The 14,901-nt window shown below is 45.2% G+C and overlaps 1 protein-coding gene across 6 annotated transcripts in view; it reads left to right on the forward strand.

Annotated features, from left to right (window-relative positions):
* Nucleotides 1-726: 726 nt before the first annotated feature.
* Nucleotides 727-14,901, forward strand: part of pcdh11 (protocadherin 11) — a 152,900-nt gene continuing 138,725 nt past the window's right edge. For 2 of the 6 annotated variants that reach the window (XM_028960099.1, XM_028960102.1), the window contains exons 1-3: nucleotides 727-1,010; nucleotides 1,119-1,462; nucleotides 7,900-8,460. In XM_028960099.1, coding sequence (XP_028815932.1) covers nucleotides 7,921-8,460 — 540 coding nt within the window. In that variant the 5' untranslated portion in view covers nucleotides 727-1,010; nucleotides 1,119-1,462; nucleotides 7,900-7,920. Of the gene's footprint in view, nucleotides 1,011-1,118; nucleotides 1,463-1,593; nucleotides 1,623-2,043; nucleotides 2,064-7,899; nucleotides 8,461-14,901 lie in introns of those variants that run through there. The other 4 variants (XM_028960104.1, XM_028960103.1, XM_028960100.1 and 1 more) reach the window with 4 other exon arrangements.

Here is a 14,901-nt window from a genome sequence, read left to right on the forward strand (position 1 = left end):
ATATATATATATACACACACACACACACACACACACACACACACACACACGCACACACACACACACACACATACACACACACAAGGTATATATAAAAAAGCTTTTTTTCGCCACATGGTAGACTAGGTACAGTTGGACACGCTTGAAATAACTCGCCATGTTCTGGCATCGCCTTTAATCGAGGGAAAGTTGAAGGACGTGTGATGGCGAGGGTGAAAGGTGAGCCTTTTGCTTCGTCATGTCTTAAAATGTACAAAACAGGCTTAAAACTTGAGCCTTGCGTCGGTTCGAGAAACGTGGTGCACGTTTTTGCGGAAAATGTGAAACCCACCATTTATGGATATTGTTGACTATTAATATTGCAGTAGACGTCCTGTGAGAAATCACACAGATCCTGTGGAAACAGCAAACCGAAGTTACGATATTCAGTTATTAATGTTTCAAGGCTGCTACCCCCACATATATATATATATATGTTTTAAATATAAAAACATGCTGTTATCGCCTCGACTGGGTGCTCGGTCGACACCCAAGGGTGCCAAAACGAAGAGTCCAGTTTAATTCCCTCCATTATCCGAGCGAACACTGCCCCCCTTCTCTCTCTCTCTCTCTCTCTCTCTCTCTCCCTCCCTCCCTCCCTCTCTCTCCCCGGCGCCAGAGCGCTCCGGGTCCGAACCCGCAGGGCGGAGGAGAAGGAGAGGAGAGGAGAGGAGAGGAGAGAAGAGACAGGCTCCTCCTCCGAAGATGATGTCAAGCGGGGGTGGAGAGGGGAGGCAGTACTAAGGGACCGAGTTCATACGATACAACCGAGACCGCCGGAGCCGCGCGTGCCGCCGAGACGCGTCCGCCGCACCGGGGCGCGCGCTCGTCCCCGACTCCGCTCCACGTGCATATCAATCTATATATTATATATATATATATATATATATACATTTAAACTCGCATATACAACAACCTCACGCAACGGGTTCAATTATTGCCACAAATCACAGCTCGCCGCTTTTTTTCACGTAAACAATATATATATGCATATTTATATTTATATATTTCTTCATAATTTTGCTGCACGGGATGAAGTTGATAAACTTTTTTTTTTCTTCTTCTTCTTCTTCATCCAGAGATGAAGATGACGCATAGATGACCAGCTGCATCGGAACCGCCGGCGAACCGCCAGTAAAAACCCAGAAGAAGAAGAAGAGGATTTCAACGCCGTCTCTCCTCTCCACGTCCCTGCGTGGGGGGAAAAAAACAGACTTTTTTTAATCTCCATTTTTTTGTACATGATTTTCTTCTGCCGGACATGTGTGGATAACGAGCGATTATTTTTTTAAAGAAAAAAAAAATGTTTCCCTCTCTCCTGAAGTGGATTTTTCCCGGCGCTTCGTCTCGTGGAGCGGCGACGCGGCTACGTGACGGGAATAGCGAGTAATTTAAAGAAGAAACGCGGCGACCAGTCACCGAGGTAAGAATTCGCGCGGCTCTCGTGGACTTTCGTGGAAAGAAAAAACCGCGGCGAACCGCGCGGACGCGCCGCTCCCGACGCCGCGGGGTCCGCGTCCGTCACCGTGGGACGCGCGCAACTTCCGCGCGGGAGGAAGCACCGGACAAAGTGCACCAGACGAGTAAATACAATAAACGAGGGGGGGGTTATTTGTAACGATTGCTTTTTTGTTAATTTATTTTTTACTGCTGGACCGAGACGCTGCGCGCAAGTAGGTCGCGCCCGCTGGTTCCGGGGATCGTGGGAGCGGACGCGGTCACGGACGAAAACCGCACGCGAGCGACCCGGTTTCTGCCGCCGTGGCCGTTAGAAAAAAAAAAAAAAAGAAGAAAAAGAAGAAAACGGAGAAGATAATAATAAAAAAAAGAAAGATGGGATCTTATCACTTGCGCGCGCGTGCACGCGTGCCCGCGCACGGCGCTCGCGCACCGGACACTTCACTCTCACTACTTGCACGCGGCGAGCGGAATTTCGCGCCGCGTTCCTGGCCGCTCGTGTCTTATGGGAGACGGTTGTTTAACGCGTACGCGCGGTGCAGTTTGGGAACGTCGCGTCAGCTGCGGTAAGCAAAAAAAAAAAAAAATTATATATATATATATATATATATAATATATATATAATGAATAACTAGTATTGGTGCAGCGTCAGATGCATCACCCCCCACCCCCCCCGCGCGCTACTGTAAAGCGTCGCGTGCAGTTTAACGTACGCGCACCCGACGTCAGGTCGCGCGCACGCGGCGAACCGCTGCCCTGGTTCACGCGGCCGGTTTCGAGAACGTGACCGAGAACTTCAGCGCCCACCTTCCCCACCCCCTCCCACTCCATTTTTTTTTTTATTTTAACGCACGTGCTTACGGTTATGGTTATTATTATATATCTTTTTTTTTTTCTTGCATGATTTATGTTTTTTTTTTTTTTTCCTCCCACTGTGCGGTACAGGAGTACAGTCGAGTACAGTTCGGCACCTTTTCCTGTTACAGTCAATGAAAGGTTGTGGGGAGGAATGATGGGAGTTTAGACTTTTGCACAGTGATGTAGTTCTTATATATATAATTTTTTAAGCCAATATTAGAATTTATTAGAATACTTGGATGGTGACTTTACTAGAAATAGTCTACATGAATATATAAATCAGCGTAATGCTTTTATCCACCCCACCCAGTTGGATTGTGCTTCCTCATATTTGAAGGGTGCAGGCGACTGGTCCGTCTTGTAACCGGTGATTTGTTTCATGGTGAAAAATCCTTTCAAGCCTCCAATTTATCATGGTGCGCAGCAGAAGTCTGTTCTGTGTACTCACCCAAAGGTGTAGTGATGCTTGACTTTCTGGAATATATTTTGCCACAGCTACAAGCCAGATCAGCAATGAAATAGCGTCACTGATGATCCTGATGCTACTGTTTTCAAAAAAGGATCATTGCAACCTTCATGTTGGACGAAGTACATGGTTTCATAGACAAGGCCGGTGTGCTAGGGTGCAAGTGCTCGGTAAACCTGTGCTGAAACGGTGCAGGGGGCTTTGAAGAGGCGTTTCAGGACCAGGCAGGTCATCGGTTTTGAGGTTCGAACACCTAAGTATCTAGCTTTGTGGGTTGTGCCCTTCTACTGCCCCCTGTTGGCCGACTTCTACAGAAAGTTTTAGCACGGGGGTGCCTGCGCGCAAAGGTTCCACCGAAGAGCTACATTAATGTCTCCACGTACGCCGGTGGAAACGCTATGCCCAAGCGCTTTAGTACGTACTGTAAATGCAGGTTGTTCGTTGCCGCAGGCTGCGGAAAGAACAAACGTCAATGTGTGGCCGGCACACGTGCTTTTGTTTCCACGCAGTGGCGGGAGCTCAACGTTCATGGTAACTGGTGAACTCTACGCTGGTTTTATTTTTGTACGTTTCGCGCGTGCGTACCGATCTGTGATCCCTGTGGTCGCTCCGCGACCAGCGTTCATGGATTGACATCCTATTTAAGATGTTAATACCTCAGTATTGATCACGCTGAGCTCTTATAATCAATTGAACTGCTGTCAAAGCTTCCCCGCCAAAGGGCAAATAAGTGTTTGTGTGTGATGTGCTGCAGATGCTGTGACGGCGGCGTTGTTAAAAAAAAAAGAGGAAGAAGAAGAAGAAGAAGAAGATATGTAGGTTTTTATGGGGATGAAAAGAGATTGTTAGAAGTAGGTGCAGGGCATGCTGCCGGCATGTTTACCTGCGAGGTAGAGATTCGGAAAGCGGGGGGGCCGGTAGAGGTTAGAACTGCTGGGGCGAGGCCGGCCACCAAAAAAAAATTGTTATTGTTATTCGCCTCGAATGAAATTATTATCTGGCGCTGTGTATTTTTGGTGAAGACGCCTTACGTTACACAAGGTTTCCACAGCCACGGTTTACACCAGGGGCTCTCAGGCTCTGGCTCAGTAGGTCCGTGTCACTCCGAAACGTTATTTCCTTTCACCGTGTACTATCTAACACGTATATAGCTGAAATGACAGCAAAGTCAACTTCAACTTCCTGATCCTTTGAACGGTCTGGAGCATGACAGAAATACCACGTGTTTACGGTCAGATTAATTCCTAAATATGTTGGATATTTTTTTAAGTTTTATTTAAAACTGGTCAGAACTGTGATGTTAAATGAGTGAAATGAACAGTAGTAGTTTCGAATAGAAATGTTTATTTGTTTAGCATATATATTCATATTTACAGCACAGAGCGACTGTAGGCACAGGGACCGTCCCACAGGGTTAAGTGTCTTGCTCAGGGACACAATGGTAGAAAGTGTTGTTTGAACCTGCCTGGTCGTCTTACCCACTAGGCTACTACATTTAACAAGCATTCCAACAAGCATCATTCAGACATCTTGCAATCAGGGAAAAATCAGCGGGAGACGAAGGAAGAATGTTCTCTCGTCCGCCGGTGTGCAGTGTGGCCTCTGCAGTCTCCTAATGAACGCGTCTTACTGTAAACAGCGCCAAAAATGCCATAAGTGCCCAAGGAATGTATTACATTTATACTGTTAAGAGTACTGGAGAGAATGAATGGGAGAAATTAAGTAGGTTGCAAAGACCAGGTACTTCTCTTCAGAGACGGGTGGGGGGGACGGGGGACGTACCATGTCCAGAAACTACATTCCTAATGCCAGTTCCAAGCGCTTATTCTGTAGGTCTGTATTCTGTAGAGTTGAAGAGGAGCTGTCCGTGGTGCTGATGTGTGGTGTTTTAAGGGGTTAACGCTCCAGGATTCAGCACCGTGGACAGCTCCAGCCTATTAACGCAGCCACCGCGCGGACTGGATTTTGCTGTAGTTGTACGGGTGATAAGGGGTTAAACACAGCAAATATGGGGCCAGTGAATAATTTAGCTTTCCTTGTGCTGACAGATCCTCAGTCTGTGTGGGAGCTTCACGGTATCCGCAGGGGCACGTCCACCACATGATAGCTTCTACTACAGAAGTCAGCTTGTTTAGGATGTTGAAGGTGAAAGTGAAGTGATTGTCATTGTGAAACACTGCAGCACAGCACATGTGCGCACATTGAAATGTGTCCTCTGCTTTCAACCCATCACTCTTTGATGAGAACTGCGCCCGGGGAGCAGTGTGTGGGGACGGGGCTTTGCTCAGTGGCACCTTGGCGGATCAGGATTCGAACCGGCAACCTTCTGATTACGGGGTCGCTTGGCCACCACCGCCCCTGTTAAATGTTAATTGTTAAATGGTACGTGATCCAGCCGGTGCTGTGTGGACTGATTTTGACTGGTTGTGGACTGGTTGTGGTGCATTTACTTGCCACGTGGCCCCCCCAGATCAAGGACGTGCCGTCTCTTTTGAATCTCCTTAGGAATCATAGGAGGATCCATGTTGGATGTACTTACGAATTCAGTTTTTAGTTTGGTGATCCAGATTTGGCCCCGAGGGTCCCAAATTTGTGACAGAATTGCTACATATTTTCTGAAGGCAACTTGCAGGCCTGTGACTTCATATTACATGAACTGATTATGTTATGATATGCAGAGTTTCGATTTGTAATTAAAAATTGTCTAATTGAATCCAGACGATGAGTGTATTCTGCTGGGGCCGCTGAGAGGATGGCCTTCAGTCCACCGAATGTATGTATGTGTCACGTCCATGCGGGCATGACGCGGCGGGTGAACGGAGAGGAGGACGAGGAGTGACGAGAAGACGTGGAATGAAGGACGCTTTCACCTGACATCACGAAACCGGGGTTTAATTGTGAATCACAAGACAGGGGAGACATCAGAGACGTAGACACTGGTGAACATGGAACATAACGTTAAAGACCTGACAGCGGACAGAAACGAACAGGGCAGCTTTATACAATTAACACAGGTGAAAACGATTAGGGAACATTACACAGGACAACAATGAAACTCCGGTCCGGATCCTGTTCCGGACCAGAGTAACCCCATTTCGGACCGGATCCTGACAGTATGTGTGTGTTCCGCTCCAGAGTTTACATTACAATAGTGAAAGTGAAGTGATTGTCATTGTGAAACACTGCAGCACAGAAAACAGTGAAATGTGTCCTCTGCTTTTAACCCGTCACAGTGGGCAGCCATGAAAGGTGCCCGGGCAGCAGTGTGTGGGGACGGTCCTCTGCTCACTAGCACCTCGGTGGATCGGGATTCGAACCGGCAACCTTCTGATATATTTTATCATGCAGCCCCTCCAGGATTCCAATATATTATTATTAAATCATATAGACTTCATATAGGACCACCACTATTTGTTTCCCGATCGCAGGCATGGAATGGATCGGGCAAGTGGTCCGGACTGGGCACTGACACTGGCACTAAACCCGAGAGTGTGCAGCGATCGACAGACTACTGACAGATTGAAGACTTATTTAATATTATTTATTTTATATATATATATATATAAAAATATATAAAATATCTGAAACTTAAAGCTCAAAGCAATGCAAATCTATCTGGCTTGTGGTTTTGAAGGCATCCATCCCCTGTGTAAAACATAGGGGGAAAAGGGCTAAACTTTTTTCTTTTTCTTTTTCCGAAACAAGATAAACTGTCCTAAATATGGTGAAGAATGACATGTTGGCTCCCTTGTGGAGTTTCCAAATCCCAGCTTTGGTTCCCTGGGTAATGGTGCTGCTTGCTAAATGCCAGGCACTGTTCACTTTGAGCCTGCTCCTATTCAGTTCTATTTTGGGTTGTGCAAGTTTGGCCTTGGGCCTCCTTTATGAAGCATAGTTACAATTAGTCAATATATCTTGGTGGCAGACCGGAATAAATAAATGGTCTTAATTTTTCTGCGGGCTCTGCAGCTGTGGAAGCCGGTTGTTACCGGCATTCGTTTTAAAGCCCCACCCCGGCTCCGTCGGCTTCATCTGTAGGGAAATATAGATAACATGTTGGAGATCCGAGACCGTCTTTTCATCTTTTATTCACCGCGCCGCATCTCACCCCACCCCTTTAACTAGTGAGTTCTCTTCATTATGCATAGATGGACTTTTTCAAGCTTACCATGGTACAGTAGGTGAATAGCAATTACTCACCCCATCCTGGTATTTCCCTCAGTATCAGAGATGTGGAGCGCACTTCAAAGCACATCATGAGCTAAGTTCATTTCTTCCCTTTTCCTAGGACAAAACAGCCCTTCCTGAGTAAGTTGAGGAGTAACCTGCACATAGATCAATGTCATGTAAATACAGTTAGCACTGTTCCGCGGCCCAGCAGACCTTTAATAAGTCTCTCTTGAGGTCCAACTCAAAGGGTAGAGCAAGAGGAATGTAGCATCGTCTGGCAGGTCCCAGCAACCAAGGTTATTGTTTGTGGCTATTCTTGTTGAAGTAGAGCAGACTTTCCATTTTTTATTATCGCATTATCGTCCAGGCTGTGGCTGATTGACGGACAAACATAGAAGAAGTCGTCTGTCTTTTTAAGGCAATTTTACACAGCAGATACTTCGATTCATCACTCGGTGGGCCGATGGCCTCGCGTACTCGTAATTACGGGCCAATTAGAGGTACAGGACAATTACTTGTGTCCTGTAATGCTGTAATGTATTACAAACTTTCTATGACTTGTCGGACATAGAGAACAATGTTTTGCGGGGATACGTTTGTTTTCTTTCACTGTTAATTCAGAACAAATTTATGGTGTTTTTTTTTGGTCTTAATGAATTACACAATTTGCTGCTAATTAAATGGTGGCCGTTTTTGCCATTTATTCTGACCCCTTTTAATTATAAAAATTATTAAACTGTGACAACAAAAGGCTTTTCATGTTTATAATGTAGTTCACATGTGATTGGAACCATGAAAGTGTCCTTGTTAATATGGTAAATCAGAGAGGATAGATTATGGATTTGTTATGCATAATGTATGCTGTACTAATCTTTCCTCTTTTCTTTCTTTTTTTAAACCCAAACAAGGAAGGCTCATCTGCTCTCATAATGGACTTGGCAAGCGAGACGCTTGTTTTGGTGATTCTGTTCACCTCTCTGGCCATGGTTTGTTGGGCCCAGGAAAAGGACTACACGGTGAAGGAGGAACAGCCGGAGAACGTGCGCATTGGAAACCTTCGCAAAGACCTGGACTTGGCCCTTGACCCTGACATTAGGCTTTCTGCACCGCTGCAGTTCAAGCCAGTCTATAAGACTGGCGACGTGCCCTTGGTGAGAGTCGAAGCCAACACCGGGGAGATCTTCACCACGGCGAACCGCATAGACCGCGAGAAGCTCTGCTCGGGGGTCTTCGGCGAAAGGAACTGCTACTATGAGATAGAGGTGGCCGTGCTACCGGACGAGATCTTCCGACTGGTCAAGATCCGGTTTCTCATCGAGGACGTCAATGACAATGCCCCACTTTTCCAGTCCACCGTCATCAACATCTCTATCCCCGAGAACACAGCTATCAACAGCCGTTACCCTGTGCCCTCTGCATTCGACCCAGACGTGGGCATCAATGGGATTCAGCACTATGAGCTTGTCAAGGTGAGAGTCCGTAGTGTCATATAACTCATGATGTTCCTAAAGAGCTGAAAGGATCGCAAACCATTAGTTTGTTATGACTTAATGTGTTTGTGTCTGCATATATATCCATGTTTAATGTGATTTATGCATTATCTAGATGTCATGAAATATTAACGAAACAATCTGTTCTTCTGGTAGTGTGAAAATGTAGAATGGGGGTCCAGGCAGAACAGAAATATGTGAAATATGACAGCGTTATTTCTTCACACATGAACCTTCCTGTTCATTAAACTAACAAGTGGAAATGACATAATCAGTGACTTTAAATGTTTATTGGTCACATACAGTACAGGCCAAAAGTTTTGACACCTTCTCATTCAATGTGTTTTCTTTATTTTCATGACCATTTACATTGGTAGATTCTCACTGTAGGCATCAAAACTATGAATGAACACAGTTCATTCAAATGGTCATGAAAATAAAGAAAACACATTAATTGAGAAGGTGTGTCCAAACTTTTGGCCTGTACTGTATATGGAAACAGGATACAACATCCAATTAACTATGCCCAATTTAAATATCATAAAGACAAGCAAGACATTAATGTTTAACATAAACAATGAACGCATACATTACTGGGTAGTGGATATGGAGGTAGAATAATATGAGGAGGAAAATTATAAAGCAAAGTCCACCTTGAACCACTGGAGATTTATGAGGGGTGTAGAACAGTGTTATGTGTTCGGTAGCAATGTGTCCATTACAGCTCTTTGTTGGTAAGTAACAATGTATCGGTTTATACTCTTCTGCCTTGAGATGATGTTAGGGTAAAAATCACCGTACATACGCAGAACAAGGCAGACATGTTGTTGCACTGGTCTTAGTGGCATCATCATTCTGTCAACAGACCTTCGCAGTGGTATGGCAGAAGGTCTCTATTAAGAGTATCTCTATGTACTTGGGTCTGGTGCTGCTTGGTTCAATGAACAACCTGTCCCTACTTTCTCCACACCAGTTGCACCTCTTGTGTGCATTTGCATTTACAGCATGTATCAGATACTCTTAGACAGGGCGACTTACAATCAGTAGTGACAGGGACTGTCCCCATGGAGATACTCAGTGTTACGTGCCTTGTTCAGGGACACAATGGAATCTGAACCTTTGACTTTGTGGTCTTCTGGTTTATAGGCAAGTGTTTTACCCACTGGACTACAACCACCCCTTACATTTCAGTCAGAGCATTTCAGTGCTTTCCCATCTTCTCATGTTTGCAGAGATGCCTCATACAAATCTGCAGACCAAACAATAGAAACAACATGTTGTCCCAAAGGGCGGGCATCTCTACTGCTAGACAACAGGGGTATCACTTTGGCTGATGTTTAGCCACAGAAATTTGAGAATTGGCTGGCATGTCTTGCAGGAGAAGGACCGTGTGAAAGGTTTCCCTTGATGATGTTGCTCATGGCTATTGATTGCTCTCTGTAGAGGAGGTCCAGACATACCCTGTTCATTGAAACACATGTATTTGTGAGAGTTTGGTGTAGATCATGGGACTTACAGTAAAATATTCATATCTCTCTGAAACTTGGCCGTCTCTCATCGGTACATCTTGGCCTTCTCACTGTCTCTTGATGGAAGTCATTCTGTTCCTTTTTAAGAATACAAGGTTGGCCTTGACTATAGCCACTTCAATCCTAACGGATCTTTCTTCTCAGGTGTATAGATTTCATCACTTTTTTTTTGCCTGAATTATGCAGCAAACTCTCTTTAGTTCTTTAGTGCAAGGCTCACACTCTTTTACTGTTACACCACGAAGTGGAGAAATCTGACCACTATGGAAAAGTCTGCTTCTGCAACTGACTTCCATCTCAAGCTAATGCATTTAGTGCTGTACACATCTCAGTTTCATCCACATCCTGAGAGCCTGGATTGTTTGTATTTCTCTTTGAATTAGTTGGTAGTCGTTGACTGAAGACCATCTTCTTTATCATGCATAGCCTGATTTTTAAATAATAACTTGTCCAAATTTCAGCTCAGACTCTGATTTTAAATGATTGTTTCTGTTCTTTTTTGTTTGACAGAAATACAGTTTTTCTTTTCAAATAAATTGCAATTAACTAACATTGATTAACTAATTACTTAATATATATCATGTTGTAAATATTTATCTTTTAAGGAGACCACTATGGAAAAAAAAAAGATTGCAGAAGTACATTTAGATCCATTCAGACTAAAAGAAATGAGCCACATCTTAGTTTGTATTTTACCTCTTTAGTTCTCCGGCCATGCAAGTGTGAATCTCCGGATATTTTATGCCTTGATATTTTCCTCAGGCAAGAAAATCTGCTACATTTACTGGGTTTCCTCAGCTCTCAATCATCCACCAACACCCTGAACTTTTTCTGTAACTTGCACTGGAAGTGGTGGTGAATGGTGGTCGAGTGAAAAAGTGAAACACTGCAGCAGAGCACACGGTGACACAATGAAATGTGTCCTCTGCTTCTAACCATCACCCTTGGTAACCAGTGGGCAGCCATGGCAGAGCAATGTGTGGGGACAGTCGAACTGGCAACCTTGTGATTACAGGAGCACCTCCTTAACCGCAGGGCCTCCACTGCCCCGTTGATGGGGATAGCCAGATGTGTGATCCTAGTAACAGCATCCCGATTAGTCACAATATTGGCAGTGTCCAGGTGAGCACAAGGGTCAGGAAAGTCATCTGCAGATGTGATGATCACATGATTCATCCTGCTGTTGGAGGTAGACAGATGAATCAGGACAATAATCTTATCAAGCCAATTAGGCTTCCCTTGTTCCTGGTCTACTAATAAACCAATATCAATTACTTGCATTTATTCATCAATAAAAGTGTGCTTATCACAAAACGATTAACTCATTATTTTAGCTAGATGCAAAACCTAACTATATGCCATAGTTAAATTGGACAGATAAGTCTAAAATTATATCTATAGTATAAAGAAAGTTATTCAGAAAAATACACATTAAACCTTAATAAGTATATTTTAATAAGTGCACTGAATAATTTCAGTAGTGGAGACTACTGCTGCAATACAGGGTAATGATATGCATTCTCTCTCATTTTTTTTTTTTCTTCAGAAGATAGATATACTGCTGGCTTTGCAGTCCAATTGCATTTGGACACTCATTTACATTAACATTTTGTTAAATGCAACTCAGCACAAACAGAACCGCTGAGGCTCCCGCAGAGGAGAAAGAGGTTCATCGTACAGAGCCGGTGTTTACAGTCAAATTGACCTGAAGTCATCTGTGGTTTTTTTTTGTTCATTGCGAGGAAATAAAAAAAAAAAAAAAAAAGACTCTGTTGTCAGTGGTGTCAACGAGCGGAGTAATTTGTACCTTTCCTTGAGAGAATTAACAGATCCCTCTTTTCCTCTTGTCTGATTTTGTTATCAATTTGCATTTTTAAAGAGCTCTACACTGCCAAGTGTCCTCTGTGGCGCGATGTTCCAAATTGCATTGGTTTGGAAAATGACCAGCCTTAATGCCACCGAAACCCACGGCACACATTACAATAAATACAGGCCGTGGAATTTCGATGCGCTGCTCTGGCACATCCGTAATCCGCAGCTTAGGCCACAAGAGTCGGGGAGTGCAAGACGGGCGTCTAGCACCAAGGGGCCGGAGCGGGTGCCCCCCGGGATAGCTGCTTGCCTGAGATCCACCCTTTGTACTATGTTTACCCGGTCCGCCGAGATCCCCCCCTGATTCCGCCGAATCCCGCGCAGTTCTGCCTCCTCATCCTCCGGAGAGCCGGAGCGATTAGCGGCGCATGCCGCCACCAGCCCCCTCCCAGTCAGCATCCTGGACCGGTTCTTCCGAGCCTTGGCAGGCGTTTCGCAGGGAAGGATGGGAAATTTGGTTGGAGGGGGGGAGGGGGGGGGTGGTCTTCATTTCACTTAATGGTTCCATTGTTGCGATCTATTAATTTTTCTGTCAGCCTCAGTCGTGTTATGTCACCTGGCGCGGCGCGCTCAAGGCACTCTCGGAGGCGGCCAAGGTCGGCCAAGAGAAGGTATTACCATGCATGGGTGGAGGAGGGCATTCCATTAGAAGAGATTTTATCACTTAAAGAGAAGCTCTTTACAACTCGCACCCGGGAGCATGTGGATCACGTCGAGCTCAGGGGATCATGGTATTGACTTTCGTGTTGTGGGCCTCACCCCCCTCTCCACCATCATGCCTGACACGGGGTTTCTCCCCATTGAAATCGCCGCCTCGGTGTTGGAGCTCTTCGGCCGGCCGTGAGCCCCGGCCCGGTTATTTGTGCGCGAAGGCTCATTTGCCTAATGCAATACGCAGCCCTAAACACGCTTGACAGGCGGCGGCGGCCCGCTGCTCATCAATAATGTATTGACCCCGCCGCGTCGCCCATTGTGTTCGATGAGCGAGATACGCCGTACTCCTCGCGGCGACGAGGAAGGTCTTCAGCGATTTGCATACGGAGCTCATTTCTGGCCACGCGGGTAGTCGGGGACTGCGGGGAACGTCCACGGCTGGACGGCGCGGTTAGCTTTAACGCAAATCAAGACGAGGTGGTTTCCTTGGAAACCCCGCGACAGATTAAGAGAGGAGCATTAAGTGGTGATGAAACCCCCCCTGCCCCCCATACCAGTGCAGAACTCTTTTAAATTAGAGCACCGCGAGAGTTTGACAAGAGGAACGTCAAATTTCGTATACGCTTGTGCTCTTTAATTGGTTTGGTTTTAAATAGAATATAGATGTGCAATGTCATTTTTCTCCTCTATTAATTAAATGTACTTTTATTGTGAGGAATGAAGTGTCAGATACCTTTTCCCTCTGCCTCGGTTAGAGTTTGAGCAAAAAACGCTGTTCCTCAGCGCTTTCCATCGCACCAGTCGTTGTGTTATGCCGATCAGAATTCTGTAATAAAAGGGCGGATTATCTTAACTACATTATAAGTTTGCTAGTGGATGTGGTCTCAAAATGGCAGAAATTGCATTGATGACACCGCGGACAAGGTGTTATTTTGAGCAAATACGTTTTTTTTGTTTTTTTGGGGGGGTGAATATGAACAAAGCGAGAACATGAAGGGGAATTCCAGAGGAAAGGAGGAGACAGGATCTTGCACTCAGTTTTTTGGAAAAAAAAGCTTGTGAGTTTTTTTGGAAGGTAATTAGTTGCAGTTCAATTTTAGACTTGGCAGTTTCTGGCGTGCTGAAACATGCACATATCAGGCAAGGTTGCTTGAGGTACAATATGAATGTGACGTGTTCAAATCGTCCAGAATTTAAAGAAAGGTTACGTGATTTATAAAAAACATCATGAAAGTTGGCTTTCTTGGTGATGGAAATAATGACACTGAAATGAAAATGGTCGGATGGATTGTTAGTTCATCCTCTCAAAGAGACGATAACTAGCCGTCCTTGCTTGATTGTACCTGCACATTTTTTGTCATTCGTGAAGACAGACGTGATGCAACATTGTCAAGCCTATTAACATGCTGTGCCTTTTATGGCATTTTGAAAACAGGGCCCAAAGAGATGTTTGCATGGCGATTGCTATAAACAGGCTCTTTAGTTGGCCTCAGTGTTGCACACACTCCACAGGGACTCCCAGCATCCTTTGCCTTTAATAAGGATTTACTGTCGTCTCTGGGCGAGACGGGCGAGGAGGCAGTGGACAATAATAGCCGAGGTGCTTAACAAATCTGGGCTTGGGGGGGGGGTTGGCGTTCTGGATGGCTAAAGTGCAGCCACTTCTGGAGGTCCCAAGCCTCAGCTGTAGTTTAGTAGAAGAGCTGGGAGACTCTGGGAGCAAAGCTACTCTGCCACTAAATGTCAGCGAGCTCTAATGGCGTTTGGCGCCAAACGTGCAAGGCTGAAATGAGCCTAATGTCTTTCCGACCCCCCCCCTATCACTGTACCGTGAAACTGAGCCCAGACAGCACAATGAAGCCCTACTAGCATTGAAAAGATGACAGATTAGCCTTATTGACTAGAAGGTGATTATCTGATATTGATTAAATAGTGAAACAGGTTAGTAGGTGACATTTCATAATCACGGCGAGTGCCAGAAAGTGTAATTATCACTTAGTGCCTTAATGTGTAGAGAAAAGGGCAAAAAAATGATTTTCTGTATCAATTATGCAGACTGTCACCCTCTGGTTGTATTATAATCCACGTCTCCGAAGTTGCAGGTCAATTGGAATCAGGCAGCCGAGCCGTTTTCGGCTGCATGCTTAATATTTCCAGATGATTGTCGCTTCCCATGGGCCGGTGATTCATGCTCTTTTTCGCTCTCCGTAAGCCTGCCCTGGAGGTAATCACAATCCCCCGGCCTCATTTCGTATGTGGAGGAACAGAGAAAGTGATGATTGATCGCTGATACAACCTTCACACATGGCGTAGTGCAGCTTATTAAATTCAGTACAGCCGCGCTGCCAGCCGTACTTCATGTAAA

This window comes from Denticeps clupeoides, chromosome 18, assembly GCF_900700375.1.
Source record: "Denticeps clupeoides chromosome 18, fDenClu1.1, whole genome shotgun sequence".
NCBI classification, from domain to species: Eukaryota; Metazoa; Chordata; class Actinopteri; order Clupeiformes; family Denticipitidae; genus Denticeps; species Denticeps clupeoides.